Here is a 20,747-nt window from a genome sequence, read left to right as displayed (position 1 = left end):
TTCTCCTGCAACTGTAATTATTTTAAAATAAAACATTTTCTATTTAAAATGGAAAAGAAAGCCCACGTGAAACTAACATTGCAATAATTTCTCTTGGGTGTCAGGTATTCTATGGCCATTAAAGAAAATAAAAAGTCCAGATTTGAGAACAGATACTGGTTTACTTAATTACTAAAAATGAAATAAACACTAAAAAAACCCAAACAAAAAAACCCAAACAAACAAAAATCCACCCCACCAAAATCCCTCCAAAATCCTCCAAAGCATCGGGAAGCAGCAAAAAATTGCTACAGACAGTCTGTCACTTGCTCACGTTTTGGTCCAGGTGTATGGCATCGATTTCTTATTTCTGATTCACTGTTCAGTCAGTTAACTAGAGAATACAGATATTTGTTTGCCCAGCTGGTGTATTTCATTTTTGCAGAAACAAAAAGAGAAGGTGTTTTCTTTTTTAAACATGATGATTAATAAATATAAATTTTACTGCAGGGATGGTCATCTAGAGAAGGTATATGTTCTTCCAGGAGTGACAATAATTTTATTATTCTAATTAAAATAAAATAGGGGATTTTTTTGTAACTGGTTGTATTGTTCTTCAGTGTTCTTTTTTTTGCTGCTGATATACTAAGCTGTAATTTCACTCTGATCATCTGAGATATAAAAAATTGGTGATATTAAAAATATTTTGAAAAAAATGTTTGTGTTACAAAGTGTAAATATTCTTCATATTTCAGATGCCGCAAATCAAGAGGTATTTTGAAGGTAAACATGGAGGGTAGATTAAAAGACAATACAATGGGCCTGTTTATAGATGACACATTCAAACACTTCTCAGTATTGAGAACTGTTGGGATAAATAACTTTGCTTTGCACTGGGAGGTCAGCAAGCTGGAGCCCTAGGGCACACGAGCTGATGAGAGTGGAAACTCTTTGATAAAAATGATGTCACAAACACTGACCAAACTGAAACTGGCAAGACGGAGGCAGAATGAAGATGGACCAAGGAACAAATCCCAAGAATGAGATAACTTCAGAAAGAGGCCAGCCCAGTGACCAAAAAAATCAATGAGACATCAAGGGACCACCAGCAAGGTTTAAATTCTTGTATTTGGGGATTGGGTGATGGGTGGCACAGATATGATTTGGGCTGCAGTCTGCTGTAGGGGGCTCCTCTTTGGAAACACGCAGCTCCATCTGCTCTGAACCCAGACAATGACACTTTTTACTCAGTGAGCTGGAAACTCATCTTCAAAGAGGAACCCCGGGCAGGAGAATTGTTTGAGGGGCTTCTGCTTCCTTCCTTCATGGTTTGGTGACAGCAGCAATAACAGCTGCCCCAGCAGGATGATGGATTTGAGCACTGCCCTCTCACTCTGCTGGGTGATCTCATCTGGGCAGGGTGTCTTAAGGAGTACAAAGGGAACTGCCCTGAAAGAAATAGGAAAGGACAGTAAAGAATGTGAATTATGGAAGAATGAGCTGTCACATGATTTTATACTCGCATTCTTTGCATTAGTGGTTTTAAATGATCATCCTCTTGTGCATGAAATTTTTAAGATTTGTTATTTTTGCTGAGTTTAAATCCTACTACCTTTACCTTTGATGAAACGACCAAGTGAAAAAAGTTTCCATGGTGGTAGCTCTTTGTCAGTTGAAAGACTTTGTTCTCAGCACTGTTAGAAAAATTAGAGTTATGTCACAATCAGTCCTGATGACAAATGCTATGCTCGCATCATAGCCCCTAATATTGCCTTGTCATTCTTACTGAAATTGAAAGAAGCAATCAGCAACATTTTGTTTTCTGTTTAGTGAAGAGTTTCCTAGGCCTAGAAACAATCTATTAAAAATCCTCAGAGTTTCTGTGATGGCTCCTAACGAAGGGTGCAACGTGAAGCACACAAACACAGGAAAAGCAAAATGAACACTTCTGAGCAGGGAAGCCAAAAGGCCTCCCTGAGCTCCTGCTTAAATCAGGCAGCAGGGCTTTCCCATGGCAGCTGTGGTTTGAACTGGGGTTTTTTCACATGGCTGATTATGAACAGAATGGCCACTGACAAATTCTTCTGGTGACCATCTTCAACTGTGAAAATATGAGCACTTCTTTGTGCTTTTCTGGTGACCCAGGAAAGCTTGAAAACACCTAGAGTGGAATATACAGTGGTTTATTAATCTTTTAAGGTATTAGACATTTACAGACTCTCAGAGTAAGCAACCTGTGTTTCTGAGTTTGCACTAAAGCATTTGGAGAGATAGCAAAACCCCATTCCAAGCTGATAAAAAACAGATTGGAGCCTCTTCCCAGTGGATATCTGAAATTCAATCTGAGAAGTCCCCATAACCCTTCAAACTGAAATTAACATTTATTAGGTATAGGTGACAGATTTATGAGATACTGGTGCCTGTCTCATTGCTTGTACTACCAAAGAATGTGCAAGTCAGCACTAGGAAACTCACTTCTGTCATTCTTTGGTCTCTGTATGAATTATGTTCAGAAGTTCAAAATACATACTTGGAATTTAGGATTATTCAAATCCAGTTTGGAAGTGATAATAGCTTTGATCTGCATCATTCAAGAGTGAGAGGGAGTGACTCAAAGCCTGCAGTTTGAGCCTAATTAGTAGCTATGTGATGAGGTCTGGTAGCTGACAGTGTCAGTGCAGTGTCTTGTTTCTTAGTGTCTCATAGTTTATTATATTTAGTGACAGATTAATGCAGAAAATGTCAGACAAAAAAATTAATCTTCCCGTGTTTCCTTACTTGAAAGGAGAACCCAAAGCTGTCATGGAGAGAAAGTAGGCAAGCTACCTAAAAAAAAAAAAAAAAAAATCAAAATTAAAAAAAAAATCACATGAACAGGAAGATTATAGAGACAAATGGTGAAGATAAAGGAGATTTTAGAAATAGCCTGGGAGTTATACTGATCACTGGGCTATTTACAACAGCTTAAGGTAAATGCCACCTACCACTGCATAAATTCCTTTATAGTACAGAGCGCTGTACTCATCTCTCGCTCCTGTGACAAAAATAACTGCGACCCCCCCAAAACTCCAAAGACTGAGCACCATCAAGTGGCCGATCTTACAATAGCAATGCTGTACATAGATGAGTACCCATTAATAATTTCGATTCCCTCCTGACTGGAACAATGCAGTAAGACTCCTATCCCTTAAGTTCACAACAGACACTACATGGACACTTGCAACAGTAAGGTGATATTGAAAATCGTGTAAACCATAAATAAAGGAAAACAGCACCTAAAAAAAAAAAAAACACCAAAAAACCAGAAAAAGAATCCACAGCCCCAGTCATTTAAAACTGCCTTTACTGTAGTTTAACTTCATTAAAAGTAAACTCGAGAGTAGTAAATTATCACACCAACTCTTCAGTCAAATATAAAACTGAAAAACCCTTAGAAAAAAAAAAAAAAAACAAAAAAAAATTCCAAACCTCTAAGAAACAATAAAGTGCTTCTTGAGTGTTCAGCTCTTTTATTGAAAAAGTGGGTGGCTCTTAAAAGAGCCTTTGGGTGAAAAGCAACGGTCCGAGGCGCCCTACTTGGAGCTGGTGTACTTGGTGACAGCCTTGGTGCCCTCGGACACGGCGTGCTTGGCCAGCTCGCCGGGCAGCAGCAGGCGCACGGCCGTCTGGATCTCCCGCGACGTGATGGTGGAGCGCTTGTTGTAGTGCGCCAGGCGCGACGCCTCGCCCGCGATGCGCTCGAAGATGTCGTTGACGAAGGAGTTCATGATGCCCATGGCCTTGGACGAGATGCCCGTGTCGGGGTGCACCTGCTTCAGCACCTTGTACACGTAGATGGAGTAGCTCTCCTTGCGGCTCTTCTTGCGCTTCTTGTCGCCCTTCTTCTGCGTCTTGGTCACCGCCTTCTTGGAGCCCTTCTTGGGCGCGGGGGCGGACTTGGCCGGCTCGGGCATAGCGGCAGCGGCGTCTCTCTGGCACCCACGAAGAGGCTACGGAACCAACCCGGGAGCGAAGTGAGATGTCGGGCTGCGTGCCACTTATTTATAGCACGTCTATGCAAATGAGTGGATCCTGACCTGCACTCTCTCATTGGTCAGACCACGAAATGATGTCAGCACTCCCCAGTTTTCGCTCCTGATTGGTCAGAATTGGATCCTCCTTCTCATTGGCTGCCTGCACTAAACCTACTTCTCAGCCTATCAGCGCAGGGCTGAGGCACTAAAGCGAGCGCGGAGCGGGGGAGCGCCGAGTGCGGCTGTTCCTGTGCCGGCAGAGCGAGCGAGGAGCGAGGGAAGATGTCCGGTCGCGGGAAGCAGGGCGGCAAGGCGCGCGCCAAGGCCAAGTCGCGCTCGTCGCGGGCCGGGCTGCAGTTCCCCGTGGGCCGCGTGCACCGGCTGCTGCGCAAGGGCAACTACGCGGAGCGCGTGGGCGCCGGCGCGCCGGTGTACCTGGCGGCCGTGCTGGAGTACCTGACGGCCGAGATCCTGGAGCTGGCGGGCAACGCGGCCCGCGACAACAAGAAGACGCGCATCATCCCCCGCCACCTGCAGCTCGCCATCCGCAACGACGAGGAGCTCAACAAGCTGCTGGGCAAGGTGACGATCGCGCAGGGCGGCGTGCTGCCCAACATCCAGGCCGTGCTGCTGCCCAAGAAGACCGACAGCCACAAGGCTAAAGCCAAGTGAACCCGAAAGGTTAAGCGGCACGTTCGCTTTTCCTGGACAAACCCAAAGGCTCTTTTCAGAGCCACCCACAAGGTCCTAAGAGAGCTGAGTTATCCAAACAAACAATTCTTGTTTCTGCTTATATTTTATTTTTTGGGTGGATAAAGTAGCAACGTTTTCCATGTTTTTGTTAACAGGGTCTTGCCAAAACGTCCTTCTCTCCGTGCAAGTTCTTCCTGGTACGGGGTATTGTCCGTTTAGTTCTTACGTCTGAGAACATACGGACGCTATTCGTTATGAGTTCCTGTCCCACCTCCCTTTTCCGCCTCTTTCTTCTCCGAGTGGCTGATGCAGTTCCAGAGATAAGAGGCGTAATCGTCTTCGGGGAAGGGAGGGGGAAGGGCAGAGGGCCGGGATTTCCGCTGGCCAATCCTTGGGCAGGGCGGGCTTTTTCAATACTTAAAGCTTTCTTTCTCATCAGGAACAAAAGGATTGCGAGAGATCAGGGCTATTTTTGTGTCCGTAAAGAAACCCTCCCCTCTTTCCCCACCCCCCCACCCCCAAACAGACAAAGGCATTTACGGAGATACTTTAAGAGAAATAGTTCAATAGATTAGACATGGCTCAGTAGTAGCGTGCCTGGCAATTGCATTATTTTGTTACAAAATATATCTTTAAAAAAAACGTACACCCGATTTTTTATCAAATCATTATAAAACATTGTTTCTTGGTAGTCAAAGTAATCACTTGGAGGAAAAACAAAAGTCTACACTTCCCTAAAGTCGCCGCACTCTAAAATGTTCTTAACTATTTCTTTCGGTAATCCCTAGGAAACAAAAAACACAAGACACAAGTGACCTCTTGGCGACTTACGAATTGCTGGACCCCTGCTGCAGGTTACGGACGACCTCGGTGCATCAGCTCCTTTAGGGAAAGTGTGGGTGGCTCTTAAAAGAGCCGTTGGATAACAAAATATGTAGAACAAAACTCTCCGGCTACAATTTACTTCTTTTTGGGCGCCGCCTTCTTCGCCTTGGCCGCTTTGGGTTTGGCCGCCTTGGGCTTGGCCGCTTTGGGCTTCACGGCCTTTGCCTTAGCCGGGCTCTTGGCCGCCTTCTTGGGGCGCCCTGCCTTGGCGGCTTTCTTGGGGCTCTTGGCCGCTTTCTTGGCCGCTGCAGCCGCCGGCTTCTTCGCCTTCTTGGGGCTCTTCTTCACCGCCGCCGCTTTCTTGGGCTTCTTGGCAGCGCTGGCGGGCTTCTTCGCCGCCGGCTTCTTGGGCTTGGCTGCGGGCGCCCTTTTCTTCGGGGCTTTTTCCTTCACTTCTCCCGGCTTCTTGTTGAGGCGGAAGGAGCCGGAGGCGCCGGTGCCCTTGGTCTGCACCAGGGTGCCCTTGCTGACGAGGCTCTTGAGCCCCAGCTTGATGCGGCTGTTGTTCTTCTCCACATCGTAGCCGCCGGCGGCCAGCGCCTTCTTGAGCGCGGCGAGCGAGAGCCCCTTGCGCTCCTTGGAGGCGGACACGGCCTTGGTGATCAGCTCGGTGACGCTGGGCCCCGCGGGCTTGCGGGCTTTGGAGCCGCTCGCCGCCTTCTTCGGCTTCTTGGCGGCGGCCTTGGCGCCGGGCGCGGGCGCATCGGGGGCGGCGGTGGGAGCGGTCTCGGACATCGCGGCGGCTTCCTCGGCGGAGCGGGCGAACACAATTGGGCTGGCCCGGGTCAGATGCTCGTATTTTTAGAGCGGAGCCGCGCGGTGATTGGTGGCTTGCAGAGCCCGCCCCGCCGCACGGCCGGGGAGCCCTTCGGTGTGCTCGATTTGTGTTTCTTTGGACTAACAAAAGTGTGTTTTCCTCGGAATTTCTGCCACCAAATCGCCCGGTTTCCCCGGTGAGGGGGGAGAAGAGCAGGTACTTGCGTTCGGGAGAGTTTCCTGCGGCAAACACGCGATTTGAGGTAAAGGAGAGGCGATAAATCCCGTGTGCTGCTGCTGGAGAGACCTCAGAAGGGAGAAACTTTTGTTTTTCCTTGCAAATTAAAAATTTCCTTTTGACATAAATGTTACGGCAACAACTCAGTCTTGTTCTTTAGAGGGTTTTCTTGGGGTCGAAGTTGAAAGCTTACGATTTGAAGCTATTTTGACAGTTTAAATTGATTTTGAAGAAGAGGAAGTAACACAAACTCCTTTTTCAGCTCTGAATATGGATTAAGAACCGGTTCCTTTGACCATGTGTTTTACCTACTAAAACGCTAAAGTCTAGTGAAATAGTGTCTCGTACAACCACCTATTCCACTTTTTATAGAAACATAAGCAATTTCTTGTTATCTGGAGATCGATGAACAGAGAGTTGGTTTATTTTCTCTTCCTGGGATTTCAGTACAAGGGAGGGAAAGTTACTCTGCTGCCCTATTTGGGGTGGGTTTTTTTGTTTGTTTTCCATACGAATTTTTCTACCAAATATTAAGTAAATCAAGCTATTTGCCTGTCATGTTCCATATTATTTTGAAGTATTTAGTAATTTAAAATCTTACATTACAAAACTGCAGCTTTGTAAAAGAAAGCAATCTCCTGCACTTCTGTTGTTTATGGAAATTATCTTTGTCTCTGGTAATTTAAGATTTGCAAGGAGTAGCATCGCAGTTTAGTAATCAGGTTCTTCATTCCCAAAGAATATTATCTTTTTTATTAGTTTCTCGAAAAGTAGCAGAATTGTAGACCTAATTCCTGTTTGGATTTTTCACTGCGCCTCGCAGAATATGGCTACACAAAGGTTTAGCTAAAGCCTCTGAGTGCTGAATCCCCTTCTCACTCCAAATAAAACCCACCTAATTATTACTTGTGCATTTTACAGCGATCACTGAAATAAGGAAATACTTTTATGACAGAAACTACAGCAATTTGTGATAACCTGAGTTTTAACAAGGGGAGAGGTAGGCCATAGGTCATTCCTAAAGAACCAGGAAGAAGTCAACCAATACTGATATCTGGTGGAAGATGGTGTAATATGCTGAGCAGAACAGAGCTCTGGCTTAATATTTCATTAATCTGTAACTGATTGGAAAAAAAGTGTATTATCCATTGTCTTTTGTGGTTGTTCAAGAATCACAAAGACTGCACTACAGCCAGCCCTTTGGTATTACTTGATATAACACATAATGTGAATACAGTATGTAAGTACATATTAGCAACCAGAAATTCAGAGTGTATGAGCGGATAGTTTTAGGAAAATGTAACTCTGTTTCTGTGTCATGGTTTCATTCACAATGGCTGTTTTATAATTACTAAAATGTGTATAAGATGGGAGATTTAGCTTGCTGTAAAATTGTGTTTCAGGGAATGTGAAATTACGAAGGGGAAAATTGTGACCTCCACCCCATAATGATAAAATATCATAAAAAAGGTTGCAGTAAAAATGCACCTGAGCTCTATAATGCTTTAAGAGGAAATTAATTGAGAGAAGAGCTAATCAAATTGTGACTTTCAAGGCCCTGTTTGGCAATACTATGTAACATGAAGTAAAGATACAGGGATTAAGTAGAGTGGATGTGGCTATTGCAGAGTTACCTTCAGAAATTGACAAATGAAGGTAAAATGTTTTATAGCCTTTATCCTGTATATGTAAAACTATGAATTAAGCTTTCCATTTATTTGTCTGCATAATACAATAAGGTAGCAATTGCTGGGAAGATATGAAATTTAGCAGTTGCCTAGAGACTTCATTGCATATAGACAGAGGAACTGCATAGACTATGAGTGACATGTCAGCAAAATGAAAAATTCATTTTTGCTTATTCTTGTTGCTTTGAACACATTTGTTTCAGTAATCTTCACTGAAGGAAATGTAAATATTCCAGCTCTCATTTGTGGCTTCACAGAGTCTTCATTCACATTTGTTGGTGGCAAATTTGAGGTGGCTAAAATGCTCACTATCCCAGTTTTCTGCCTGGCTTTTCTCCCAGCAGTTGCTACCCATTCCTCATTTCCAAAAAAGTCTACTAAGTATATACATGTCAGCTTCTGGCCTTCAGGTACAATTTAGTAATTGGAACTGAAGTAACTTCAGAAATTTCATTTAAAAAACAAAAAAAAAGAAAAAAGAGAAGCTATTTTTTAAATGGTTTCGAAGCAAAGAGATAAACCAACTTTACTGATGCAGAATTGCTGCTTGGAGCACATATGCTTCTTTATGTGAAAGAAATACCTACGGGAACAATATTGTGGAAAATTAAGGTGTATTTGGCAATTTTAAAAAGAGCTGCTCTGCAGTCAGAACAGATAGTTAAAAAACGATAAACAGATGTACTCAGGAAGAGAAAAAATGTGGTGAAAGATTACCTAAGAGGCAGGAGTGGGAGTTTTACCTCTAGCAGAGCAAATGAAGAAGGGAAAGAATCCTGTTTTAGATATAGGATTCCGTGAAAAAATATCATTAAGAAGACACTACACAGACTGTTAAATGCAGTTTGCTTTTCCCAGTGAGACTGGAGTGAGGTAGAATTCATTATTCAGTAAGGGAAGGAAAGTAAAATCAGGATCTCCAGAGATACTTCTGGAGAAGACACCCCTGTAAGGTCTACTTCATATGAATGACTTCAATGCTTCTCACCTTATGGGCACCCCAGCAGGCCACACTGCATCACAAACCTGTAATCTGAGCCCCCCCCGCAAATTGCTTCCCTTCAGATACCCAAATCTGTCCAACTTTTGCAGTTATCATTAAGGCCTCTTGGCATGAGCAAGGAGACACAGGAAGCACAGCCAAGGGCTGGCAGTACACCTGAGAGCTATCAAACGTTCCCATCTGCAGTTTAGGACCTGCCAATACTTGTTCCTACGAAAATAAGCTGTGGGATATATTTAGGTATGTCTGCATTAAGCAGAGGGAGCACAGTAGTTGTTCCCAAGCAATTTTGTTGGGAGGCATTAGCATGAGAGCCAGCCACACAGAAGTGGCTGCTGGGCTGCTCTGCCAGCTGCAGCTGAGGGCTGTGCTCCGTCCTTCCCAGCAGCTGAAGGAAGCACAGCTGCTCTCACACTTACAGAGCCCCTCTCTGCTGGCCATTTCCAGAGAGATTTAGGTGAGGGCCTTTACATGATGTGCTGCATTCCCACATACATGTTCCACAGGAAAGAGGTGTAAATGCTGCCTGCAACCGTGATTACACTCCTATTACAGTGTTACACCCATGCCTTACTTGCCCTCAGTGACATCATCTTTCATCTGAGTTTCAAATGTAATAACACTGCTGTGATCCAACCAGCCAGCACAGTTTGGCAACTTTTAACACTTAGCTAAGGAATTTTAAAGCAAGACCTACCGAACTACAAACTTGTTGCAGCTCAGCAGAACAAGTCTCTGCCTACATAATACTAATGTGTCTGCTCTTAGAGCTCCTAAAGGGTACTGAGGTCACATAAGGCCTTTTAAACTCAGGGTATGAGTGAGCATCTGTAGGGAGCAGAACAAATAGGGTAGGGCAAGGCATGGCTGTCCCCACAGACTCATCTTCCTGGAATGTTGTACACTCCTCCCTGTACCCTTGGTTAAGGGTTGGGGCACCTGTTGTGTCCTCCTGTCTTTGTTGCCACGGCATGTAATTTGGCAATTGAAAATCTATATCTGAAACCTGGATATGTCCGTAGTTAGGAGGCACTGGGAAGGAAATCCTTCCTGGGAAAGCAAAAAAAAAAAAAAAAAAAAGTCAGCAAAAAGTGCAGCAGGCCAAAATCTTTCTGAGAATAGATAGTGGTGAAAAAAAATGGACTTTGTTCTTTACTCTCAGTGTGTTTATTAGCTTAATGCATTTTTACTTTTTTCACACACAATGAAAAGGTCCTCAGTCAGATATCAAATAATAGAATTATTTCTATCTCAGAGTAATTTGGTCTTCTAAAACTAATCAGAGCCACTTGAAAAATTGTGTTCTGCACCACCCTGGCATAGTTTGAATGTCATCATCAATGGGAGATTGAGGACACCTCAGGCCCTTAGACAAGCTATTCTTGGGAGGTGAACAGCATTAACAGAAGCTGCATCAGCTTTGGCTCCCCAAAGAAATTGTCTTTTCCTGAATGGAGGGCTTCACTTTGACCTGCATTTAGTGGTGAAGTCCCCCAAGGAAGGGTGACACCACGCTGTCCTTCCACAGCAGCCTCTCCATCAGCTCAGAATCCTGCCTGCTCAGACTAGTCAGCAGCTCACACAGAGGGATGCTGAGCAGCACACTCTTCCTCCCTGCAACACTGCAGCACTTCTGTGGATTTTCTGCCCTCCACACTCTCGTGCTTGTGTGACAATGCTGTCTGTGACTTCTTGGAGGGAGCAATGAATCTAAATGTCACTTCCCACTCCAGCCAGAAACGTGTTTGGAACCTATGGAGGGACAAAGTGTCCTTGGACGCATCGTGCATGCACAGCTGCTCTGCAATCTGCCATCTTCCTGGCTGCTGACACCCCAGACACTGATGTGACACGCTTCCAGGTAAATTTGGGTTGGCAGGCAACTCATTTTCTGCCTCGCAGGCACTGACAGTGGCACCCAGGCACAATGCAGGCTAAGAGCCAGAGCTCCGTGTGACACACCATGGAAAGGTGCTCCCCTTAAGTGGTGCTGCCTTCCTGTTACTCACCAGAGGTGTGAAGGTGAAGCAGGTACTGGCTGCAGACAAGGCTGTTTGTGCCATCTCTCTAGAGCAGGAGTACTGCAAGTTAGCATTTGGGAGCTCGCTGTGCAGGCTGTTTTCCCAGAGAAGGGAACAAAAAGGTTTTGCAGAGTTGTTCACTGGGCAAGTGTTGTGCTGTAGTTCACATTTTCACTGTACATGCTTTGCAGCTGTGCAGCCCATGGGCTGGTGCCAGAGTAGCACTATCCCAGGTCAGTATGTTGTCCAGATTGCCACGGGCACTGGAAGGGCTGGCTGGGGCCTGAATTTCCCCTTGATTTATTAATGAGGTCAGCAACTGTCACCTCTGCTGTCATACAGTTACGAAGTCAGGAATCTGGCTTCAGAGGCCCCTGAGACTATGTATGTATGGTTTGGGCACATTTAGGAAGAATGTATTCCATCTGTTTTGCCTGCAAATTGCCTTGGTCCCAGAAAAGATTGACTTCCATAATGACTGTATTAAAACAAAATCTTGTTCTTTCTGGTACAGGTTATTTTTTGCTTTGGACCTGAAGATGCCATCAAGATTTTGTCAATTTGGTTTTGAAATAGGGAATGGAGTAATAACTTTAAGTTTTGTATGCTGTTTGAGGTTAGTAGTTTGTAACATCTGTCATTTAATTGTGTGGTTAGCAAGACTGGCAGAGAAGGCCAGGGCTGAGCAGGCAGGAGCAGGGAGCAGCAGACATCCAGATGTATGGAGGTGCTGAGTAAAGAGAAACCTGCTGGGGTTTGGGTTTGCTCAGCCTGCAATGAGACATGTGCCAGGAAACTTAATAGCTGAAATTACACAAAGCTATTGAGGAAGGGGCTGGTGATCAGTCAGGTGAACTTTTGAGTAATTCTAATGTTAATTGCCAAATCTAAGGCATGGTCTTGTTATTAAAAAAATTGTTAGGATAAAAAAGAAAAGGAAGAAAGAAAATAAATAGAACCAAAACGCAAATGGAGGAAAAATTGCAATCTGTTCTTGTTTTATCAATTCTTTAGGCCTTGGTGTGCTTGACTGCATAGAAAAGTTTTCAAGGGTTATCACTGTCAGCCACACCAGTGGAGGAAGACAGGAATTTTTGTTTGCATTTGACAGTAATGAAAGTAAAGATGGGTTCCTAATCTTCAAGTATGTTTCAGTTTAGACTTTTATTATTTTCATTTTACCACGTGCTTATTGCCCCTACATGGAGAATGGTCTTAGCTTTAGTTTGTGGTTTTGTTTAGGTCTTTTGGCTTTGTTTGGTTTTTTTTTTCTACCTTCCCCTTGGGTAGCAGGATCATCTGGTTATGGTCCCTTCAAACTTGAGGGACACACAAGCTCTGTTAGGCTAGTATTGGGAGCACAAAAGCTCTAAGTCTGGGAGAGCTCAGAAGAATACACAGTGCAGTAGTAGAACTTGTTTCTTAAGTTAGTTATATCAGCAGGGATCCAAGAGTGGGGAGAAATTAATGGGTGCTGTGAGCACGACAGCCTTGAGATTCTGCCCTCTTTGAATTGCATGCTGGAGACATAATTATAATGCTTGAAGAAATGAGTGACTAACAGGAAACTTCCTTGTGGACCAATATCCCAACTGTGACAGAGGCTAGTAAATAAAGAGGGTAAGAGCAATAGCTGATAATCTCATAGAAGTGGTCCTTTAGGTTTTAGTGCTTTGTAGGCTGGAGACTCATTGAGTCAGAGGGGATGTCTTAGGACAGGGATGAATTAGGGAGCTGCAAATGGAGTTTTCTTCTTTGTGTAAAGCAGTTGCTTTCTCCAGACAAAACATTTTTCATGTTTTGGGAATTGCTTTAGCATTACAAATCAAAAGGTTGAGGAGCAGGTGAGTGGGAGTGCTGGATGGACAGATGAGTGATAGGCATGTATACTGTATGGACTGTATCCCTGTCCTTGTGGAGAATTCCATTAACACATGGTTAGCTGCCCTCACTATCTGCCTGGGTTATAAAATGCTGCTGGAAAACATGCATGAAATGGAAAAAAATGCCCACTAGCAAAGAGAGTGAACTGAATACTCTTCCAAGTAGCTGCAGAAACAGAGGGAATGGCAAGTAATATTGAAAAGGAGATTAAAAGGAATCACAGGTCTTCAGGGCCAGGCTGAGACATTCTTTTATAAAATATCTGAGCTGAAAGATGCTGTGAAGCAATTACTTCACCATTATATTTTTAGACCCCATCATTTTTTCAGACTTACCCTGCTGGAGTCACTGTGACTAAGGCAGAAAAAGAAGCCAGAGTCAATGAGAAAAAGGGTTGCCAGAGTTCACAGAGATCTTTCTGAGCCCTTCACTTTCAAGGACTTTCCTCTGTCTCTGTGTGAGTAATAATGTGTGTATTTGGCCATGATGAGCTCAGGCAAATTCTCCATATTGGAATTATGTTAATTCCATAGAGCCAGTGGGTCCTGAACTGCAAATGGAGGACTGCAGGCATAGCCAACAGATATGAGGCATGGATTGAAAAGTAATAATGACTTAATTTCAGTCTTGCAGTTATTCCAAAATAACAAAGAGAAATGTCACCATTTGCAACATTCCCTTGTGAAAGGAAAACATATTACATGAAGGAAAGAGTATCCACTCAGAATTGTGCCAAGCCTTTGAAAACATGGGGGTACACAGGAACATGGCTGGCGCAGCCATTTTTGTTGTACATTTGACATTTGTTTATAATGTGAATACAGTTAAACTCATTAGCCAATGGAAATATAATGCTTTTTGTAAATCACCAAGATGTCTGCAATTTAATATAAAGAAAACAATAAAGAGAGAAAATAAAGGGTGAATGGGAAGCAAACACTGGAGACACTAGAATAGAAAATAAAGGGTGTTCAGTTCAGTGCTGAAAAAGTGCTGTGCAGATTTGCCACTGATACAATACTCTGAGAGTCAGACATAGACAGCTTTGAGAAAATCAAACGTTTACTTCTGGTCTAAGATAAAAACGTAGGCATGATTTACCTCATGCCTCGTGGTATACAAGACAGACACTGAGCTAAGCTCCTGACACTGACCAAAGAGTTCTTACGTTTATCAGGTGGTTCTCAGTATTTCTAAAGCCTGAATGGAACCCAGGAGTGAAAACATAGGGTCACAGCATGGCCATAAAAATCGTGCGCGGCGGCCGAAAGACCGCCACGTCCCTGCGCAAGAAAAAAAAAAAAAAAAAAAAGGTTTCTGCGTTCTCGCCACGACTGCAGGGGGGAAAGCAGGGAAGAGCGGCTCGGGGGTGCCGAGGGGCTGGAGCACTGGGAGAGAGGCGGAGGAGGGGGCAGAGCCGGGGGCGGGCACAGGCGCGGGGAGAGCAGCCGGCTCCGGGGCGGGGCCCGCGGGCGGCCCAAGGGGCGGAGGCGCAGCCCGGCCCCGCCCGCCGGGCCCGCCCCTGCTCCCAACCAGGTCGGACCGAACACCATAAAGCCGCGGCGCGGGCGGCGCTGCCCCAGACCGGCGGTGTCGGTAAGCACAGCAGCGGAGCTCTCAGCATGTCTGGCCGGGGCAAGGGCGGCAAGGGGCTCGGCAAGGGCGGCGCCAAGCGCCATCGTAAGGTGCTGCGCGACAACATCCAGGGCATCACCAAGCCGGCCATCCGCCGCCTGGCTCGGCGCGGCGGCGTCAAGCGCATCTCGGGGCTCATCTACGAGGAGACGCGCGGCGTGCTCAAGGTTTTCCTGGAGAACGTGATCCGCGACGCCGTCACCTACACGGAGCACGCCAAGAGGAAGACGGTCACGGCCATGGACGTGGTCTACGCCCTCAAGCGCCAGGGTCGCACCCTCTACGGCTTCGGCGGCTAAAGCCTCTTTCCTGCCGGACCGCCCTCACGAAACCACCAAAGGCTCTTTTAAGAGCCACCCACCTTTTCCCTTAAAAGAGCTGTGTCGCTGTACTTTGACATTTGTTTATTGTTGTATTTGCCCCTTGATACTCTCCCCTTAACGCAACGCTCGTCTATCTCTCTCTTTCACTCCCACATCGGGTAGGTCGGCCTGCTGTTCCTCAGCCGCCTTTTAGAGGTAAAAACCAAAATCCACACAGGGCAATAAGGTCATTTGCCCCTCCCTAGGAAAATGGGAGCAAACTGCGAGCTGCCAAAGATCACCACGACAAGGCTCCGCAGCATTCTTTGCCCGCCCGTCACTCCAAGGCACCTGCAGAACCAGCTCCAGCGCCCGTACGAGGAGCGCTCCGGAGCAGCCTCTTCGCTCTTACGGACGCCGCTGCCGCCCACGGGAGCGCGGGCCCGCGGCCAGGGACGGTTGGGCGCCCGCGCCATTTCCAAAAGCCCGCGCAGGCCACCATTGGCCCCGGGACATTCCGCGCTCCCTCGGCCCGCGCCCGTCCCGGCACACCGGCTCCCTGCGCGCCGAGAACAGAGCGATCCCACCCATAACGAACCAACTCAGAACACAGACAGCCCGCCAGAACCGCCCAGGGATAAATACAGCCAACACACGCCAAACCACACACACACAGCCTGAGACGAACACAGCAGCCCTTGCCCTCCGCCCTTTCCGTCCCCCCGGCCACAGCATTTCAAGCTCCTTCTTGAGACTGTGGGTGGCTCTGAAAAGAGCCTTTGGGTTCGCTTCTGGGCTCCGGACGCTTCCGCCGCCCGCTCTACTTGCTCTTGGCTTTGTGACTCTCAGTCTTCTTGGGCAGCAGCACGGCCTGGATGTTGGGCAGTACGCCGCCCTGCGCGATCGTCACCTTGCCCAGCAGCTTGTTGAGCTCCTCGTCGTTGCGGATGGCGAGCTGCAGGTGGCGGGGGATGATGCGCGTCTTCTTGTTGTCGCGGGCCGCGTTGCCCGCCAGCTCCAGGATCTCGGCCGTCAGGTACTCCAGCACGGCCGCCAGGTACACCGGCGCGCCGGCGCCCACGCGCTCCGCGTAGTTGCCCTTGCGCAGCAGCCGGTGCACGCGGCCCACGGGGAACTGCAGCCCGGCCCGCGACGAGCGCGACTTGGCCTTGGCGCGCGCCTTGCCGCCCTGCTTCCCGCGCCCGGACATCTTCCCTCGCTCCTCGCTCGCTCGACCCACAAAGCCCCGCCGACACCGACAAGCAGCGCCGCCGACACGGCCGCCCTCAGCCCTCCGCCTTTATATCTCCTCCCTGCGCGCCACCGCCGCCTCCTCATAGGCCGAGGCCCTTTCTCGGGACACGCGCTGCCCAATGGCGCAGCGAATCTCACGCTGACCAATCGCGACGGGCGCAGCTCCCAGAGGCTCCGCCCGCGGCCTCCGTCCGGCCAATGACAACCCGCCCAGGGCGAGCCTCGGCTCGCGGCCCCTCCCACGGGAACCGCCGCTCCCGCCCGGACCGGCGGCGCCGCGCTGCCCCGTCCCGCTCCCCGTGCGCTCGCTGCCCGGGGCTGGAATTCCTCTAAAGCCGCCGGCCTGCACAATACGGATTGGGGGGGGGGGGGCGAGTCAAGGACGTAAAGAGCAAAAGAGAGACAATGCGGCAGTGTCCGTGAGGGGGAAAAAGGGGGACGCAGGGGACACCCACGGTCGGATAAGGGAGCGCTGCACTCCCGCATTTTTAGCGGGAACTCACTTAAACAGGAACTCTGAACTTAAAACTTATTATAAGTGTAATCACTTGGTTACAAGCTTTGATTCCTAGCCCTATCTCCTTGTCTCGTAGCTGCTTAATAAAGTTTACATATCAGTGTGTTACCAGTAGGAACTGAAAGCTCTAAATGTTTTTCATTCTTGGGCTGAAATGACCTTGTTTAATATCCTTTAATTTGCTCCTTTCGAGTAGATATTTTCAACCACTATTTTTTCCTCAGATTAATTTGAAGAATTCGGTGACAGTTTAATGTATCTAAATAATAATGCAAAGCGTTTTAAATGATTTTTTTGTCCTTGTTAATACTGCACCAATATACCCATGAAAGTAAAAGGGAAACTTTCAGACTTGGAGGATGATAAACTGAATTTATAAGCAAGATGCAATTATAAACTTGTATAAAGTAGAAAAAATTCTAAGGCTTGCATGGTTTAACAACACTGAGTCTTATAAATTTCGCAAATGAAAATAGCATACATTAGAGCTTTCCATAAGAACAGAAAGCACTCAATAAGGATAAAGCCTGAAGCGGGAAAGCGGCGTTTGCTTAAGGGCGGGAGTTTTAAAATTTGAATCAACCAATGAAATTCAGCCTGAACCCGACTGCCTATCAGTGAATGACCAGTGCTATAAATACTCCCCGAATACGCGCAGGCGGTTATTGCTGCTCTTGGTCCGCTCTCGGTAGCTCGTATCAGTAGCGATGGCGCGTACGAAGCAGACGGCGCGGAAGTCGACGGGCGGCAAGGCGCCCCGCAAGCAGCTGGCCACCAAGGCTGCCCGCAAGAGCGCGCCGGCCACGGGCGGCGTCAAGAAGCCGCACCGCTACCGGCCCGGCACGGTGGCGCTGCGCGAGATCCGGCGCTACCAGAAGTCCACGGAGCTGCTGATCCGCAAGCTGCCCTTCCAGCGCCTGGTGCGCGAGATCGCGCAGGACTTCAAGACCGACCTGCGCTTCCAGAGCTCGGCCGTCATGGCGCTGCAGGAGGCCAGCGAGGCCTACCTGGTGGGGCTCTTCGAGGACACCAACCTGTGCGCCATCCACGCCAAGCGCGTCACCATCATGCCCAAGGATATCCAGCTGGCCCGCCGCATCCGCGGAGAGCGCGCATAAGCCTTGCCAGGACTTAACCACCTGTGTTTTTAAAAGTAGATAAACCAACACAAAGGCTCTTTTAAGAGCCACCACAAACACAATAAAAGGAGCTGTTGCACTGTGAGGCTTTTCATTATATTTTTAGGGACGCTAAAAAGAAAGAACACCCACTCATACAATTAATGCATCAATCGAAGGTAGTGTTAAAATTTATGTATTTAGGTTCTGGGATACAAAGAAGAGGGTTATGATTTTCCGCTGCGGGGAAGTTATGACGGTTTATAAGCCCGAAAGAAGGATCAAAACTGTTACAAACATGTAAAACCGCGGGGAAAAAAACTATTGTGGAACAAAGGGAAATTCACTACCCTCTCAGACCGTGGGTGTTCCCAGCGTCCCCCTTTTTCCACCCCGCGCACACCGCCGCATTGTCTCTCTTTTGCTCTTTACGTCCTAGACTCGGCTCCCCCAGTCCGTATTGTGCAGGCCGGCGGCTTTAGGGGAATTCCAGCCCCGGGCAGCGAGCGCACGGGGAGCGGGACGGGGCAGCGCGGCGCCGCCGGTCCGGGCGGGAGGGGCGGTTCCCGTGGGAGGGGCCGCGAGCCGAGGCCCGCCCTGGGCGGGTTGTCATTGGCCGGACGGAGGCCGCGGGCGGAGCCTTTGGGAGCTGCGCCCGTCGCGATTGGTCAGCGTGAGATTCGCTGCGCCATTGGGCAGCGCGTGTCCCGAGAAAGAGCCTCGGCCTATGAGGAGGCGGCGGTGGCGCGCAGGGAGGAGATATAAAGGCGGAGGGCTGAGGGCGGCCGTGTCGGCGGCGCTGCTTGTCGGTGTCGGCGGGGCTTTGTGGGCCGAGCGAGCGAGGAGCGAGGGAAGATGTCCGGGCGCGGGAAGCAGGGCGGCAAGGCGCGCGCCAAGGCCAAGTCGCGCTCGTCGCGGGCCGGGCTGCAGTTCCCCGTGGGCCGCGTGCACCGGCTGCTGCGCAAGGGCAACTACGCGGAGCGCGTGGGCGCCGGCGCGCCGGTGTACCTGGCGGCCGTGCTGGAGTACCTGACGGCCGAGATCCTGGAGCTGGCGGGCAACGCGGCCCGCGACAACAAGAAGACGCGCATCATCCCCCGCCACCTGCAGCTCGCCATCCGCAACGACGAGGAGCTCAACAAGCTGCTGGGCAAGGTGACGATCGCGCAGGGCGGCGTGCTGCCCAACATCCAGGCCGTGCTGCTGCCCAAGAAGACTGAGAGTCACAAAGCCAAGAGCAAGTAGAGTGGGCGGCGGAAGCGTCCGGAGCCCAGAAGCGAACCCCAAAGGCTCTTTTCAGAGCCACCCACAGTCTCTAGAAGGAGCTTGAAATGCTACGGCCGGGGGACGGGAAGGGGGAGGGCAAGGGCTGCTGTGTTCGTCTCAGGCTGTGTGTGTGTGGTTTGGCGTGTGTTGGCTGTATTTAGCCCGGGGCTGTGTGTGTTTAGTTTTGGCGGGCTGTGTGTGTTGAGAGTTGGTTCGTGATGGGTGGGATCGCTCTGTTCCCGCCGCGCAGGGAGCCGCTGTGCCGGGACGGGCGAGGGAGCACGGATGTCCCGGGGCCAATGGTGGCCTGCGCGGGCTTTTGGAAATGGCGCAGGCGCCGAACCGTCCCTGGCCGCGGGCCCGCGCTCCCGTGGGCGGCAGCGGCGTCCGCAAGAGCGAAGAGGCTGCTCCGGAGCGCTCCTCGTACGGGCGCTGGAGCTGGTTCTGCAGGTGCCTTGGAGTGACGGGCGGGGGAATAAGGCAAAGAATGCTGCGGAGCCTTGTCGTGATGATCTTAGGCAGCTCGCAGTTTGCTCCCATTTACCTAGTGAAGGGCACTTGACACACTGGCCCTGGGTGGATTTTGTGGGGTTTTTTTTCCTCTAAAAGGCCACTCAGGAACTGCAGGCCGATCTATCCGATGTGGGAGTGAGAGATAGACAGGTATTGCTTTAAAGGTAGAGTGTCAGAGGAAAATACAACAATAAACAATTATCAAGGTACAGCAACACAGCTCTTTTTAAGGAGTAAGTGGGTGGCTCTTAAAAGAGCCTTTGGGGGGTTTCGTGAGGGCGGTCCGGCAGGAAGAAGACGCTTTAGCCGCCGAAGCCGTAGAGGGTGCGACCCTGGCGCTTGAGAGCGTAGACCACGTCCATGGCCGTGACCGTCTTCCTCTTGGCGTGCTCCGTGTAGGTGACAGCGTCGCGGATCACGTTCTCCAGGAAAACCTTGAGCACGCCGCGCGTCTCCTCGTAGATGAGCCCCGAGATGCGCTTGACGCCGCCGCGCCGAGCCAGGCGGCGGATGGCCGGCTTGGTGATGCCCTGGATGTTGTCGCGCAGCACCTTGCGGTGGCGCTTGGCGCCGCCCTTGCCGAGCCCCTTGCCGCCCTTGCCTCGGCCAGACATGCTGAAAGCTCCGCTGCTGAGCTTACCGACACCGTCGGACTGGGGCAGCGCCGCCCGCGCCGCGGCTTTATGGGGTTTGGTCCGACCTGGTTGGGAGCAGGGGCGGGTCCGGCGGGCGGGGCCGGGCTGCGCCTCCGCCCCTTGGGCCGCCCGCGGGCTCCGCCCCGGGGCCGGCTGCTCTCCCCGCGCCTGTGCCCGCCCCCGGCTCTGCCCCCTCCCCCGCCTCTCCCCCAGTCCTCCATCCCCTCGGCACCTCCGAGCCGCTCTTCCCTGCTTCGTCCCCTCCGGGCGGTGACGGCCCCGGAGCTGTCCATGAGGTTCTGGCAGGTCCCCGAGGTGCTGTCGGTCCGGGCTCGCTGTGTCCCGGC

General features: G+C 49.4%; 9 protein-coding genes across 9 annotated transcripts in view; 5 read left to right on the top strand and 4 right to left on the bottom strand.

Moving 5' to 3' along the window:
• LOC311153591 (histone H1.01-like) overlaps window positions 1-20,747 on the top strand; it is a gene marked incomplete at both ends in the record, with an annotated part of 38,914 nt that overhangs the window by 11,334 nt on the left and 6,833 nt on the right. The gene's annotated exons all lie outside the window — the stretch shown is intronic.
• On the bottom strand, window positions 2,530-4,088 carry LOC311153613 (histone H2B 1/2/3/4/6). The gene has a single exon (XM_084205561.1). It carries the CDS (start codon window positions 3,930-3,932, stop codon window positions 3,552-3,554), a length of 381 nt encoding a protein of 126 aa, XP_084061687.1. The 5' UTR covers window positions 3,933-4,088; the 3' UTR covers window positions 2,530-3,551.
• Window positions 4,123-5,225, top strand: LOC311153604 (histone H2A-IV). Its single transcript, XM_084205552.1, has one exon. The coding sequence runs from the start codon at window positions 4,275-4,277 to the stop codon at window positions 4,662-4,664; it is 390 nt and encodes a 129-aa protein (XP_084061678.1). The 5' UTR covers window positions 4,123-4,274; the 3' UTR covers window positions 4,665-5,225.
• Window positions 5,375-6,326, bottom strand: LOC311153593 (histone H1.01). Its single transcript, XM_084205539.1, has one exon. The coding sequence runs from the start codon at window positions 6,303-6,305 to the stop codon at window positions 5,646-5,648; it is 660 nt and encodes a 219-aa protein (XP_084061665.1). The 5' UTR covers window positions 6,306-6,326; the 3' UTR covers window positions 5,375-5,645.
• LOC311153590 (uncharacterized protein) lies at window positions 14,231-15,094 on the top strand (the record flags this gene model as incomplete). The annotated part of the gene is made up of 1 exon (XM_084205535.1): window positions 14,231-15,094. Exon 1 carries the CDS (start codon window positions 14,399-14,401, stop codon window positions 15,092-15,094), a length of 696 nt encoding a protein of 231 aa, XP_084061661.1. The 5' UTR covers window positions 14,231-14,398.
• LOC311153610 (histone H2A type 2-C) lies at window positions 15,918-16,307 on the bottom strand (the record flags this gene model as incomplete). The annotated part of the gene is made up of 1 exon (XM_084205558.1): window positions 15,918-16,307. The coding sequence occupies one exon, from the start codon at window positions 16,305-16,307 to the stop codon at window positions 15,918-15,920; it is 390 nt and encodes a 129-aa protein (XP_084061684.1).
• LOC311153598 (histone H3.2) lies at window positions 17,576-18,023 on the top strand (the record flags this gene model as incomplete). The annotated part of the gene is made up of 1 exon (XM_084205544.1): window positions 17,576-18,023. The coding sequence occupies one exon, from the start codon at window positions 17,576-17,578 to the stop codon at window positions 17,984-17,986; it is 411 nt and encodes a 136-aa protein (XP_084061670.1). The 3' UTR covers window positions 17,987-18,023.
• LOC311153609 (histone H2A type 2-C) lies at window positions 18,842-19,231 on the top strand (the record flags this gene model as incomplete). The annotated part of the gene is made up of 1 exon (XM_084205557.1): window positions 18,842-19,231. One exon carries the CDS (start codon window positions 18,842-18,844, stop codon window positions 19,229-19,231), a length of 390 nt encoding a protein of 129 aa, XP_084061683.1.
• Window positions 20,036-20,401, bottom strand: LOC311153618 (histone H4). Its single transcript, XM_084205566.1, has one exon. It carries the CDS (start codon window positions 20,377-20,379, stop codon window positions 20,068-20,070), a length of 312 nt encoding a protein of 103 aa, XP_084061692.1. The 5' UTR covers window positions 20,380-20,401; the 3' UTR covers window positions 20,036-20,067.

The sequence above is a fragment of the Fringilla coelebs genome, assembly GCF_963513975.1.
Source record: "Fringilla coelebs genome assembly, chromosome: 5".
Classification (NCBI taxonomy): domain Eukaryota; kingdom Metazoa; phylum Chordata; class Aves; order Passeriformes; family Fringillidae; genus Fringilla; species Fringilla coelebs.
This window is presented reverse-complemented; position numbering and strand designations above follow the sequence as displayed.